This window comes from Lacerta agilis, chromosome 17 (assembly GCF_009819535.1).
Source record: "Lacerta agilis isolate rLacAgi1 chromosome 17, rLacAgi1.pri, whole genome shotgun sequence".
NCBI classification, from domain to species: domain Eukaryota; kingdom Metazoa; phylum Chordata; class Lepidosauria; order Squamata; family Lacertidae; genus Lacerta; species Lacerta agilis.
Window position 1 is genome coordinate 38,563,731 of NC_046328.1, and position 14,092 is coordinate 38,577,822.

A 14,092-nucleotide genomic window follows, 5' to 3' on the forward strand; every position below is an offset into this window, starting at 1 on the left:
ATAACGGTCACAAATCCAATACATTCAGGATTGGCCCTGTCCATAAGAAATCCAGTTGCAGCAGACTTAACTTAAACTCACAATAACTTATAATAAGACTAAACCTTAACACTTTACAGTGGTACCTCTGGTTACGTACTTAATTCATTCGTTCTTAACCTGAAGCACCACTTTAGCTAATGGGGGCTGCCGCTGCTGCTGTGCCGCCAGAGCACGATTTCTGTTCTTATCCTGAAGCAAAGTTCTTAACCTGAAGCGTTATTTCTGGGTTAGTGGAGTCTGTAACCTGAAGTGTATGTAACCCGAGGTACCACTGTATACAGAACAGCACATCAGAAAGAAAAATAGAAAAGAAGTGAAAGACAGGTTCTGCCTGGGCTTATTATTATAATCAGCATTGCCTTGACGGAAAGAGATAATAGAACCAGTTTAAGCAAGCTATGCTCAGCTTCTCTGAAGGAATAACCCAAACATCATGAACCTTCTGCTTGTTTCTTTCACACAGAGAAGCTTCCATAACCCTCTCAGTTAATTAGAAAAGGAAAGATCTCTACACATCAGATCTATACTTTGGGTGCTATGAAATCAAACTGACACACTCTCCCCTCCTACAGGTTGCAGCAACTTGTATTCTGAAGCATTACTACCTCTGACCACGGAGGCAGAGCAAAGTTATCATGGGTAGTAGCCAAGCACTCCTCTCAGATGATTTGCTTCATAGAATCATAGAATTGTAGAGCTGGAAGGGACCCCAAGGGTCCTCTGGTCCAACCTCCTGCAATGGGGTTTCGAGGTGAGTGGATAAATGAACTCTGTTCCGGAGCATTCTGGCTGGAAAAAAGAAGAAGCCCTGACTACTTCTAGTAGTACTAACAAATGTTATAAAATAATGCCATAGTATTACGTTGCTTGTTGATGCTTTTGAATTATGGTGCTGAAGGAGACTGTTGAAAGTCCCATGGACTGCAAAAAGATCAAACATATCAATCCTTAAAGAAATCAGCCCTGAGTGCTCACTGGAAGGGCAGATCCTGAAGCTGAGACTCCAATACTTTGGCCACCTCATGAGAAAAGAAGACTCCCTGGAAAAGACCCTGATGTTGGGAAAGATGGAGGGCACAAGGGAGAAGGGGACGACAGAGGATTAGATGGTTGGACAGTGTTCTCGAAGCTACTAACATGAGTCTGACCAAAGTGCGGGAGGCAGTTGAGGATAGGGGTGCCTGACGTGCTCTGGTCAATGGGGACACGAAGAATCGGACAGGACTGAACGACTGAACAACAACAACAACAACATTATGTTACTTCCAAACATCTTATCCGGCCCTCCAGCCTTCCTTACTGTGCATGCTCATCTCAGTAGGTCCTCACGATGTTTTAGGGGTCTCCTCTGAGGAAGGGTGCAGAAGAGGTCTCTTGAGCTTGCATCACAGAGGCAGCATCTACAGAGCAGAACATGAGACCTGCTGTTCAGCTGATGGCACTGGCCAACCTCTGCCTCTCAAGAGGAGCAAGGGAGAGGCAGGCACATATTTGAATCCCAGGTAATTAAGGGGATTAACAGAGATGGTTCTACCTTTCTCCTTTCCCAACCTTTTCTTCTTCCATATCATTATCAAACATGCACAAGCTCCAGCAGCACAGACGAGAAGTGGCAGGAACCCCCAGTACTTTTGTTGTCCACCTGCAACAAACAATAAGAGGCTCTTGGAACACACTGCAATAATAGCCACCAAATAGACCTCCTCTATGTGACTAAGAGAAGCAGAACAAATACTGTATTTATGTGAATCAAATGAACCATCAGAACTATTGCACATCTCAATTTTCAAAACCTTGAAACCAAAAAAGTATTTGCTGGTGAATGTAAATGAGCCATGAAATCTAATGTGCACCCTAATTTTCGTGACATAATTTGACAAAAAAAGAGATGTGCATTAAAAAGGTAAAGGACACCTGACAGTTAAATATGGGGGTTGCAGCGCTCATCTCGCTTTACTGGCCAAGGGAGCCAGCGTTTGTCTGCAGACAGTTTTTCCAGGTCATGTGGCCAGCATGACAAAGTAGATTCTGGCAAACAAGAACAGCACACAGTTATGCCGTTTACCTTCCTGCTGGAGCAGTACTTATTTATCTGCTTGCACGTTGACGTGCTTTTGAACTGCTAGGTGAGCAGGAGTAGGGACCAAACAACTGGAGCTCACCCTGTTGTGGGAATTCGAACTGCCAACCTTCTGATCGGCAAGCCCTAGGCTCAGTGGTTTACACCACAGCGCCACCTGCACCCCCGAGATGTGCATTACATTTGAGTAAATACCGTAAGAAAGAAGAAGGTCTTGTTCCATTAGTGTTGCCTTAAGTTGGCTCTCTTGGATTTCTTTATATTATTCTTCACTCTTGTTATTATTTCTATTATTTATTGGTAGATTTATAAACCAAAGACTGCCAAAGTAGCAGACAAAGTAGCGCACGTGGATGCCGCTGAAAGGGGAAAATTTCCCCTTTCCATGGCTTTTTTCGGCCCGAGGGGCAGACCAGCGAGGAGGGGGCAACGCGCTTGTCCCTGGCATGATGCCCCCTCCTCGCTGGCCCACCCCTCAGGCCGAAAAACAGCTACGGAAAGGGGGGAAAGGGAAGCAGAGCAGGCACGTTCAAGCGCCTGCTGCTCTGCTTCCCTTTCCCCCCTTTCCGCCGCTTTTTTTGGGCGGGGGGGGGGGGTTGCCAGCGAGGAGGGGGCGTCACGCTTGTCCTTGGCATGACACCCCCTCCTCGCTAGCCTGCCCCTCACACACACAAAAAAACCACTGGAGGGGGGAAAGGGAAGCAAAGTAGGCGTGCTCAAGCTCAAGCCGCTGGTGTGGGAATGCTTAGGAGTGTGGAATGATGATATATTACTTTATATATCTCATCCCAGCTTGTATTAACAAGCTCCAAACTTAGCAGAGTTCCATTCCCTTTCTAAAACACAGCAGAGACAGTTGCATAGGCTTGCTAAAGCCTCTATAAGAAATATATTCCTGGTATATTCCCCTTTCACCCTCTTAAAAGTAAAGACACAACACAGTACTGTTTATAAGATATAAAAGAGTTTACTTACAGGCATCCTGAGTTACAGTACAGGCTCAGATAAATGTATTTACATGTAGTGAAGCTGATTCCATAGGGGAACAGGCTTCACCTGTGCTCCTCTCAGCTGCAAGCCAAGAGAGCATCCTGCTTCTTCAAAAGACGAGTCCAAAATAGAAAGATGGGGTCTGCTTCCTGTGGTTTTGTGTAAACCTGCCTGGGTGAAACCACACCCGTCTCAAGTTACATAGAGGAAGTTGTCTCAGTCCAGGTGAACAGGAAGTTAAGGCTGGAGGACTGAGACACCTTCATGTCCACTCTAGCAATGTTGTGTTTGAATGCTCTGTGTTTACATCTCACAGCTGGAAGGGGGGGAAAGGCGGCATGCCCACGTTCGGGCCCCGCCAAAGTGTCACCCCCCTCCCCTGAAACCCGGAGCCTTCCTCTTAGCATGTTTATCACTTGTGTTCTGAGTTCAAGTGTCTTCAAAGTCCATGACACCTTTGGTAAAGGCTGTTCTCCAACTGCAGCGCTCGCAGGCCAGTGTTTCCCAGTTGTTGGTTTTTATGATATAATGCACAAAAGATCACATACTCAGGAAAAGAAAGGAGATAAAACCATTTCTACCATTGGACTGTTCTTACTCCATAAAGTGACAGGGTCCCTTTCCCACGTCTCATTTTGAAGATTATTTTTCAATTGTCTGTATATTTATGTGAATACTTTTTTATTTGGAGAGCTGCATCATGGAGAAGTGCAAATTCTGAAGGATAGGCGTGTTTCGGTTATCTTATGGGTTCGGGAAGCTAACCAAATGCATTTGTCCTCAGAGACTCCACTCTAAGCATGACTAAATCTGGGTCCAACCCCATCATTTATAAGTTGGAGACATAAACTTACATGGTGCATTTGCTCACCTTCACTGTAGCAGGAATAGCAAGCAAAGTACCTGAGACCTGCTGGGGATTCAGGGAGATTATGGCATGGCACTTCAGATATCATTGCTGCTTTCACTTTTGTGGGTCCCAGCCTAGGAATCAAAGGAGTAGGCAGCAGGATAGCTTAGTTGTTAGAGCATGAGACTCTGAATCTCAGGAGCAGCAACTCATAGGGTCAAGCATAGCCCAAACCTGCTAACAAGCATGCATGCAAGGAAGGAGAAGTGTTTGCTTCTACAATCTCCACTCCAAGCAGAACCAGGGATGATACATTTCTTACCTTCCTCACTTGCACAGATTTTGAGCAAGTCAAATGAGGCATTGTTTCGATCAACAGGATTGCTGACCAGGCAAGTGAATGTGGAGTCAGAAGAGCTTTTTCTCCAGGAGATGTGGAGATTCCTCCCATTGTCAGAAAGCCAGTACTTATCCAAACTTCCTTCTAAGATCCTGGGGGGATTCCCTCTTTTCCAGGAGATAGTGTACCCCTCCTTTACAGGTGCCTGGCACTGTAAGGACACACTGCAGCCTTCTGGAGTCTTGGATTCTACTTTATGGTGTATCCGTGGACTTGGCACTGGCTCTGTTTTAAAAGAAATGAAAGTGATTAGGTGTCGGGGATGTGGCTGAATCCAACGCCTGGGACGAGTCTGACTCTGGAGATGAAGAAATGCCAGTACAGAATGAGCCAGAGCCTGACTCTGGAGACGAGGGGTTGCAGCCACAGACAGAGAAGGAGTGGGTTAGTTTGGCACCACTTCATCAAGAATTCCCAGACTCAGGTAGAGCAGCAGACTCAGAGAGCTCACAGGCAGAGGGAGGGGAGGAGATAGATGGCATTGAGTGGGTTGCTATGCAACCAGGAGGGAAGCAACGTTTAGAGAGATCTTCGTTTCATAGAGGGGGGGAGTTCACCTACCTTCTCCCCAAATGAGAAGAGCTGAAAATGTTAAAATGCAATGGAAGTACAAGAGAGGAAGAACTGGACTGTGGCACCCTTTGTGTTGCGCAAGGGGTGGAGACTCAGAGTGACCAACTCATAGCAAAGAGCAGCAGGCTTGGAGCTGCACTCAGGTGGTTAATTGTAAATAAACATAAAACTTCTAGAGATTCATTAATTCTTATTGGGGCTTCCTTGTCTGCCTAAAATCATTACATTAGGAGTTTGTGCCCTGCATGCCTCTTGGTAACTGTGTAGGGCGGGGGATGGGGACCTTTGGGCCCAGAGGCCAAATATGTCCCTCCAAGCATCTCTGTCTGGCCCTCAGGACTCTCTCCCACAGTTCCCAGAGCCACATATCTTTCCCAGACATACTCCACTCACTGGCCTTGATTCACACCCTCCTTGAGTTCTTTTGTCTGGTTGAAAAGTATTATTGAATCTTGATAATGCCCTTTGCTTCCTGGATGGAGGATGGGGGGGGGGTTGCACACATGTGAAGAAACTAGCATTTTGTGGAACGGTTACATTCAGACTCAATGTTCCCCACACTTATTTCCTCTGATCTTGCACCCCACTGGCATGTGGCCCCTGGAACGTTGCCTAGGTGAGAATGTGGTCCTCAGGCTGAAAAGGGTTCCCCATCATATTTCACAATCTTCCCATTCTATGCTCAGCTCCACCATAAACTGACAAAGATGTTGAAATCATTACTTGCCATAAACAGTGAGGATGAAGTGGTGTTCTTGGAACTGCGCGGCATTAAACCAGGCACGAGCTTCATAGAGCCCACTATGCTCCATTGTCAGGTTCTTGATCCTCAGAGTGGTCTCGTCAAGCATTGCCAAGTTATTGATCCTCAATGCGACGGCATCACCACTTTCCATCAGTTGTTCATACCAGCTCCTGAGATGTGACTGATCCTGTTTTCCATCCCTGAACTCACCAAGCAGGTATGGCTCCCCAGATGTGGGGTGGAAGGACCATTCAATGTTGACCACTTTTTTGGCTGAGGGTGTATTTAAAGAAAGGAAGGCTGATCCTCCCAGGATCCCATTCACATGATAGGTCGGATTCTCTGCTGCTTGACTCAAAGTGCCTATTGGGGCAGGGGAGGAAGGGAAAGATGGACAAGGACATGGGTTAACATCCATCACTCCACACTCTCACCATCACCATTGTCTGAGTGAGAGGAAGAGGTGAATGAACAGGCTACAATGGTGAAGAAATGGGTGGGTGAGGCAGAGTAGGAGTTATTGGTTTCTTCTGTTCTTGTTTTTATTATGCATTTTGTGTTCTTACCTTGTATTTTTATGCTGTGTTTTTGTCATGGAATTCTACTCAATATTGATCCAGAGTAGATTGCAACGTATAGTTAGCAGAGTAAAAACCTAAACGCATTGCAGGATTCTCCCCCAAAATAGACCAGAGGCAATTATAATTTCATCTAGCAGAGGTTTTTTGCTACTGAAGGCAGATGAACATAATGGTCACAAATCCAAGACATTCAGGATTGGCACTGTCCATAAGAAATCCAGTTGTAGCAGACTTCACTTAAACTTACAATAACTCACAATACTGTAAGTCTAAACCTTAACACTAAACATACTATGTACAGAACATCACAGCAGAAGGAAAAGAGATAGAAAGGGAGAGTGAAACACAGGCTCCTTCTGGCCTATTGTTATAGACAGCATGACCTTGACAGAAAGAGATAAGAGAATTAGTTTAAACCAGCTGTACTCAGTTTCTCTGAAGGAATAACCCAAACGTCAGGGACCTTCTGATTGTTTCTTTCACAAAGAGAAGCTTCCAGAACCCTCTTGAATTAAGTAGAATAGAAAAGATCTCTACACATCAGATCCATACTTTCTGCACTAAGAAATGCAAACTGACCGTTTCGCCCTGAGGTCTTCAGATGAAGGGCAGTATACAAATTTAGTAGTAGTAGTAGTAGTAGTAGTAGTAGTATAGTAGTAGTCACGCCCCATGCTGGTGTATGCACTCTCAGCAGAAGCCCAAATGCCCTGTTTCCACCAGGTCCAGACTGGCAAGAATCCACAGCAAAGCCCACAATTCAGATAAGGAGGAAGAGGCAAGGTTAAGAGTAGCCCACAGTCTGGTCGAAGCGAAGCAATTGAGGCAAAGGCACAGTCAAGTTGTACTGCAAGATCTGGCCACAGCGAGGCAGTAGTTCAGGCAAGAACATAGACAAAGGCATGGCTAAGAGGCATGGCCACGGGGAGGCAGTGCAGGAGAAGACCAGGGTTGGAAGAGAAGCATCTTTTCAGCAGCTCTCTCTGCCTCCTATTGAGGATTTTAAGGCACCGCTGAGGTCCTCCTCATAAATAGCCCTTTACTCACAAGGAGCCCTGCTCTGCAGCCAAGCACTCCTAGGCATGGAGAAGGGGGGGCACCTTTTTGTTATTCCCTTCCAGGACTGTCCCACCTCTCTGGAGGCTGAGTCACATTAGTCCCTTCTACTGATTGTGGTGACCTCATTCTGCCTCTTAAGATTCAATCACTCCCAGGGGCTATGGGGTTGTTCTGCCTCCTCTTCCTTGTGTCTTCTCTGACGGTCCCAGGGCCTGCTTCAACATTGCTCTGGGATATTCCTGAGTGCTAGAAATTTCTGGAGGCTGCAGATCATTCTCATCCAAATGCTTCTTGGAACAAGGGTTGCCTAGTATCCACAGGACACCAAATATGCTGATGCTGAGGAGCTCATTCCAAGCATCCTGCCAGAGGGCTCCCAAGGACTTAAAATAGATTCGTAGGCTCATACAATTGGGGTAATCAACCTGCTGCAATCTAGGAATCTCAGCTAAAGAATCTCTGGCAGATGGCCACCCAACCTCTGCTTAAAAATCTCAAATGAAGTAGAGTCCACAACTTTCCAGAGGAGTCTCTTCGACTATTGAATGACTTTTACTGTCAGAGAGTTCTTCCTAATGTTTAGTTGGCACAAACTGGCTTGTAATTTGAAGCCTACATCAAAAGGCATTGTGTTGTTTTCCACAGCTCCCTTTTTAATTTGTACAAATGACCACAATCAGTGGGATGTTCAGTATTGATTAGGTGTCACAGAACACTCTAAAAGTTGTTTCCAACAATGCGAGGAAGGGGATGCAATCTCTTCAAGAGCATAGGGATTTTTGGGGGGGGGGGGGTTCCAGGTGCAGAGAGGGTTTTTATCAGCAAGCCATGCTTTGGAATTTCATGCAAATAAGCAACTGGGAACCAGTAACAAACTTAATCATTGTCAATTATTTACCCTTTTGGAACAAAACAGACTTACAACTTTTCTGTGTATTGAGAGGATTGAGGGCTGTACAAGTACTGAAGACAGGGGGCGTACCCAGGATCAAAACTAGGGGGGGGGGCAAGCCATGGTTGTTCAGGTTGTGACATTTCAGCACAGAAAAGGTGAATGAAACCAAAATTTTAAGAAAATTATATATAATTATAGCAGTGCTTTATTACGGTAGTTATTACAATGAATTGCTTGAAAAAAAATTTTTTTTAGCAGCGCTCTAGTTACATGTCTTATACTAATATCATTTTTCTTGGGTTTGAAGAAAACTTGCTCAAAACTTTTGTTTCAATCCAGACCCCATCCACATCCATTATTAAAAAAAGAAAGGAAAAACGCACTGATTACCTGAAACAGCTGGCAGCAGGCTCGGGTATGGTTGGCTGCTGCAAATGGCGCTGAGCCAGCTCAGCCCAGCCCTCTTCCTGCTCTCAGCCATGCAGAGCTGCCCACCCATTGGCCTGTGCCTCAGCGATATTAGCCAATGGCTGCACCGGGAGGAAGGAGTATGCAGTGAGGGAGAGGGGGGGAAATGGTGCTGAGCCGGGGGGGGGGAAATGCTTCTGAATTTTTTTTTGGGGGGGGGGTGCTTTGATAGCCCTGCTGTGTATAGTGTGGGTCCTGCTTGTTCCTATGAATGGGGTCATGGACTTTTGCCCCCAAAGTCCTGCCCTGATGGCACCCCATCCCCCATTTCCAACAGAGCTGGCCAGATGCCCCACTTTCCCTCTGTCCCCAGCAGTACCTGAAACTTCCCCTTTCCTAAGAGGCTTCATACATATCCAAACTGCCTTTAGCTACCCTGTGAACCTTGACACATGCAGGAGAGATGCTGGACCCCCCCCCCCCCGAAAAAAAATGGACCGCGTTTCTGCTCGGTCGGTAGAGTGGACATCTTCTCGTCATTCTGAGGCCCTGCTCGCGAGGTTTACACTCGCACCACCACCACCATTTGGGTCTTGCTGTAAACTTATTGCCCAGCGGGAACAGAAATGCACTCTGCACATGCTCAGAGGCACCCCGGTTTCTCTTCTTGACTCCCAACGGAGAAGCAGCCAACAGATGGGGACCCAGCCAACGTCTAAGAATATCCCCCTGCCGCCCCGCCGATCCCAGAAGGTTTTGCTGGCGGATGGGAGGAAGAGGTGCTCTGCACTTGGCTCAGAGGTGCCGGAAGAAGAAGAGTTTGGATTTGATATCCCGCTTTTCACTACCCGAAGGAGTCTCAAAGCGGCTAACATTCTCCTTTTCCCTTCCTCCCCCACAACAAACACTCTGTGAGGTGAGTGGGGCTGAGAGACTTCAGAGAAGTGTGACTAGCCCAAGGTCACCCAGCAGCTGCATGTGGAGGAGTGCAGACACGAACCCGGTTCCCCAGATTACGAGTCTGCCGCTCTTAACCACTACACCAAACTGGCTCTCTGGCCTCGGTTTCCGTCACCTCCCGTGGCGCACAGAAGCAGCGCTCTACTTACAGACTTTTCGGGGTGCAAACAGCACCCCGGAATGGATTGCGTCTGTAAGTAGAGGTACCACTGTATTTAAAATATTTATGCACCTGCCCTTACATTCAAAATTCCTAAGACAGTTTATAAGAACTAATACAAATTCCTTTAAAAACTGTAATAGGCAGTACTGAAAACGATCTATGTGCAGGGGGTTAGGCAGAGGTTAATAAAGCCTGGGGAGATAAAAAGGTCTGTAGAAGGAAAAGGATGAATGAGTAAAAGCTTATTTATTTGGCACAGAGAGCATTGCCATACTCAACTGTGAAATAAGCAGTGATGCTCCTTCCCTGCCTGCTCCACAGAGCTGTGAGTGCCATGCAGCCTGCCCTGTGCCCACTAGGCCAACCTGTTGCAGCAATGGACTCTGTTTTGTTAGCAGTGAAGTTTCATCTGCCAGTCTGGTGGGCCTCTGTAGTGTGGTCTAGTGGTTAGAGGATCAAGATGAGCAGTGTTCAAAGCCACTCATAGACCCAGTCTCTTAGCCTAACCAGGGGTCAGCAAACCTTTTCAGCAGCAAACTGTCCCTCAGACCTTGTGGGGGGCCAGACTATATTTTGAAAATAAAAAAATCAACTAATTCCTATGCCCCACAAATAACCCAGAGATGCATTTTAAATAAAAGCACACATTCTACTCATGTAAAAACAACAGGCAGGCCCCCCCAAATAACATAGAGATGCATTTTAAGGACACATTCTACTCATGTAAAAACATGCTGATTCCCGGACCGTCTGTGGGCCAGATTTAGAAGGCGATTGGGCCAGATCCAGCCCCTGGGCCTTAGTTTGCCTACCCATGGCCTAACCTCTTCTATAGGCCTGTTGCACAGATAATGGGGGAAAGAGAAATGTATGGGGAGGGAAAGATGAGATAGAAACCTAACAAATTACTAAATGCATAGGATGGGAAGGGTGAACTCTCATCCTTGGCCTCAGGCAGCAAAATGTCCTGCACTAGCTCTCAGGGGAACAGCTCAGCTGGTAGAGTAGGAGACTTTCGATCTCAGGCTTGTGGGTTTGAGCCCCATGCTGGATAAAAGATTTCTTTGTTGCAGGGGGGTACTTGGACCAACTCTACAATTCCATGAAATGCACAAGCCCCATTGATTGTCACCACCACCCCAGTTTTCGCCAAAGAAAGCTTCCTTACTGCTTCCAGAAAGCAGTAGCCAAGGGAAGTGTCATTGACTGGGTCCCCTCTCTGGGTCTCTGCCTGGGGGTCAAGGGGAAGGGAAAAGGGAATGAAGGGGCAGCAGACAACAGGCTGAAGACAATAAAAGGCGAGAAAGCAAGGAAGGAATGAGGGGAGGGGAGAAAAGAAAAGTTGAGTGAGGAAAATGGCAATGGCACAAGAAAGGAGGTAACGTATGAAGGGTGGAGTGCAGAAGGCTGAAGGAAATATATCTGGGGCTGGGGTGGAAGAAATAGAAAGGACGCAAAGAGGAGCAAGAAAGGAGGAAGGGAAAGGGACAGAAAGCGAAAGAGAATCAGGAGGAAGCAGAAGGAGACCGGCAGCGCGAAAGGAAGGGAATATGAGGAGCGGGGGGAGAGAAAAAGGGCGAGAAGGGGAAGGGGTGAAGGCACGCAGGCACCCGATGGAGGGGCAAGAGAGAGAGAGAGAGAGATGGCCGGGAGGGGAGGGAGGGAGGGAGGCGCGAGAGGGAAGAGCGAAGACTGACACAGCGGTGGCAGCACAGTGAGCGTCTCTGCAGCCCCCACCGCAGCCCGCCGCTGTGAGCGCGGGACAGGCGCTCCTCCTTCACCTTTGGGACAGGAGCTGCCTTGGGCGGGGGGGGGGGGGCAAAGGGAGGAACTTGGGCAGCGGGGACAGCAGCCTCCTCCTTCCTCCACTGCCTCCCTCTCTCCTCCGCTCCTCTCCTCCCGCTTCTTCCTCAGCATGACGCCAATCATTTTTGCTTGGGGGGGCAGCTGGCTTCTAGGGGGGGCAGCCCCCTGCTGCCCCCCTCTGGGTACGCCCATGACTGAAGGACTTACCAAAGGAAGAGTAGATTAACAGCTTGAATAAGAAAAGGATCTTGAGTCTTCTGCAAGTGTCTTCATTAACTTTTCTGTCAGATTGTGGAGGGAGACTCAGATACGGCTGCTGGTGGCGGTGAGAGCAGAGTTGATCTTCCCAGCTTGCAGACTGATATTTGGCCTCTGACATTCAGGCAACAACACAAAGCAGACACCGGCAATGTCAACAATAAGCAGCTATTCTTATCTTTAGTTCTCTGGTCCATGGGGTCACGAAGAGTTGGACACGACTAAAAGACTAAACAACAACAACATTATCTTTAGTTCTCTCTGAGAGTGATTCTTGCTCTTTCCTCTCTTCTTGCTCATTTCTGTGGGCACTGGTTTACGTCACGGTGTTGCGTTGCGCCAGAATATGTTTAATGCTGCCGGCCACATGAGCCAGAGAGCTGTCTGTGGACAAACGCCAGCTCCCTCAGCCTGACAGTGAGATGAGTGCCGCAACCCCATAGTCACCTTTGACTGGACTTTACCGTCCAGGGGTCCTTTATCTTTACTTTTTTTTACCTTCAGTTCTCTCAAAGATTGATTCTTACTCTGCCGTTCCCATTTTTTAAAAAGTTGGAACCCTGTATAAGCTCGTCACAAAAGCCCGCAACCCCTATGCATGATAGGATGTCCCATGATGGGCTCAAATTTCTCAGTGCTATTTTTACTCTCTGGCTGTGAAATAGATGTCACCTGATCCTATATATAAGGTCTGGTCACTCCTCTTTCAGTGTATCTGAAGAAGTGTGTATGCACATGAAAGCTCATGCCAAGAACAAACTTAGTTGGTCTCTAAGGTGCTACTGGAAGGAATTTTTTATTTTTTTATTTTGTTTCGACCACGGCAGACCAAAATGGCTACCTACCTCTAACTGTGACATTTTATTTATTTATTTATTTATTTATTTATTTATTTATTTATTTATTTTGGAACAAAATTTCCATGCCAACCTACTTAATTGCAGGCTGAGCAGATAGTAACATGGCACAAAGGAATATCTCTCTGCTATTTTGTTCTCTGTGTCATTGATCTTCTTTCTTTCTTTTTAATGTTGGAACAACATTTATAAGCCAGCCAAGAAAAATGTTTTCTCTGCAAGGCTGACAGGCATTTAAATGACATTAGAATACAGTAGGACTTGATATAACTACCTGTGGAATAGAGGGACGCATGTGGCGCTGTGGTTTAAACCACTGTGCCACTTGCACTTGCCGATCGGAAGGTCGGCAGTTCGAATCCCCGCAACGCAGTGAGCTCCCATTGCTGTGTCCCAGCTCCTGCCAACCCAGCAGTTTGAAAGCACACAGCACAAGTAGATAAATAGGTACCGCTCTGGCAGGAAGGTAAACAGCATTTCCATGCGCTGCTCTGGTTTTGCTGTTCCATTGAGCCAGAAGCGGCTTCGTCATGCTGGTCACATGACCAGGAAAAAGTGTCTGCGGAAGCGGACAAACGCCAGCTCCCTTGGCCTGTTAAGCGAGATAAGCGCCACAACCCCACAAAAATGCATGTATTGGGACAAGCTGTGTGTAAGAAAGCATAAACTAGTGAAAATGGCATGCCAAAGGGAGGGTATGGAGGCAGCAGCCCCTCTTCCACTCTCTGTTTTAAAGGTGAGCACCAATACTGTGAATTGTGCTCAGAAACATGCTGGGAACCAATGTAGGCCTTTCAGGACCGGTGTTACATGGTCTTGGCGGCCGCTCCCAATCACCAGTCTGACTGCCACATTCTGGATTAGTTGTAGTTTCTGGGTCACCTTCAAAGGTAGCCACATGTAGAAGGCATTGCAGTAGTCCAAGCAGGAGATAACTAGAGCATGCACCACTCTGGAGAGAGAGTCCGTGGGCAGGTAGGGTCTCAGCCTGCGTACCAGATTGAGCTGATAAACCGCTGCCCTGGATACAGAATTAACCTGCGCCTCCATGGACAACTGTGCTGTGAGTCCAAAATGACTCCCAGTCTGCGCACCTGGTCCTTCAGGGATACAGTTACCCCATTCAGGACCAGGAAGTCCCTCACACCTGCTTGCCCCCTGCCCCCCCATAAACCCAGTACTTCTGTCTTGTTAGGATTCAGCCTCAATCTATTAGCCACCATCCATCTTACAACCACCTCCAGACACTCACACAGGACCTTCACTGCCTTCACCGATCCATGGTCCACGGGTTCTGAGTCGAACTACTCTTGCAGCCCACTTGGTCTGAGAGGGTGGATTTTGTTGTTGTTGTTCAGTCGTTCAGTCGTGTCCGACTCTTTGTGACCCCATGGACCAGAGCACGCCAGGCACGCCTATCCTTCA

The 14,092-nt window shown here is 47.3% G+C and overlaps 1 protein-coding gene across 2 annotated transcripts; it reads right to left on the reverse strand.

Moving 5' to 3' along the window:
- Window positions 1-334: 334 nt before the first annotated feature.
- Window positions 335-11,976, reverse strand: LOC117061842 (T-lymphocyte surface antigen Ly-9-like). 2 transcript variants are annotated; one of them, XM_033174824.1, is made up of 6 exons: window positions 11,760-11,976; window positions 5,663-6,043; window positions 4,285-4,587; window positions 1,577-1,684; window positions 1,343-1,442; window positions 335-831 (listed from the first exon to the last, which is right to left on the reverse strand). In XM_033174824.1, the coding sequence occupies exons 1-5, from the start codon at window positions 11,929-11,931 to the stop codon at window positions 1,378-1,380; spliced, it is 1,029 nt and encodes a 342-aa protein (XP_033030715.1). In that variant the 5' UTR covers window positions 11,932-11,976; the 3' UTR covers window positions 335-831; window positions 1,343-1,377. The 2 variants fall into 2 exon arrangements, with proteins under 2 accessions (XP_033030715.1, XP_033030714.1); XM_033174823.1 differs by lacking the exon at window positions 335-831 and having other exon boundaries at window positions 1,236-1,442.
- Window positions 11,977-14,092: the final 2,116 nt, after the last annotated feature.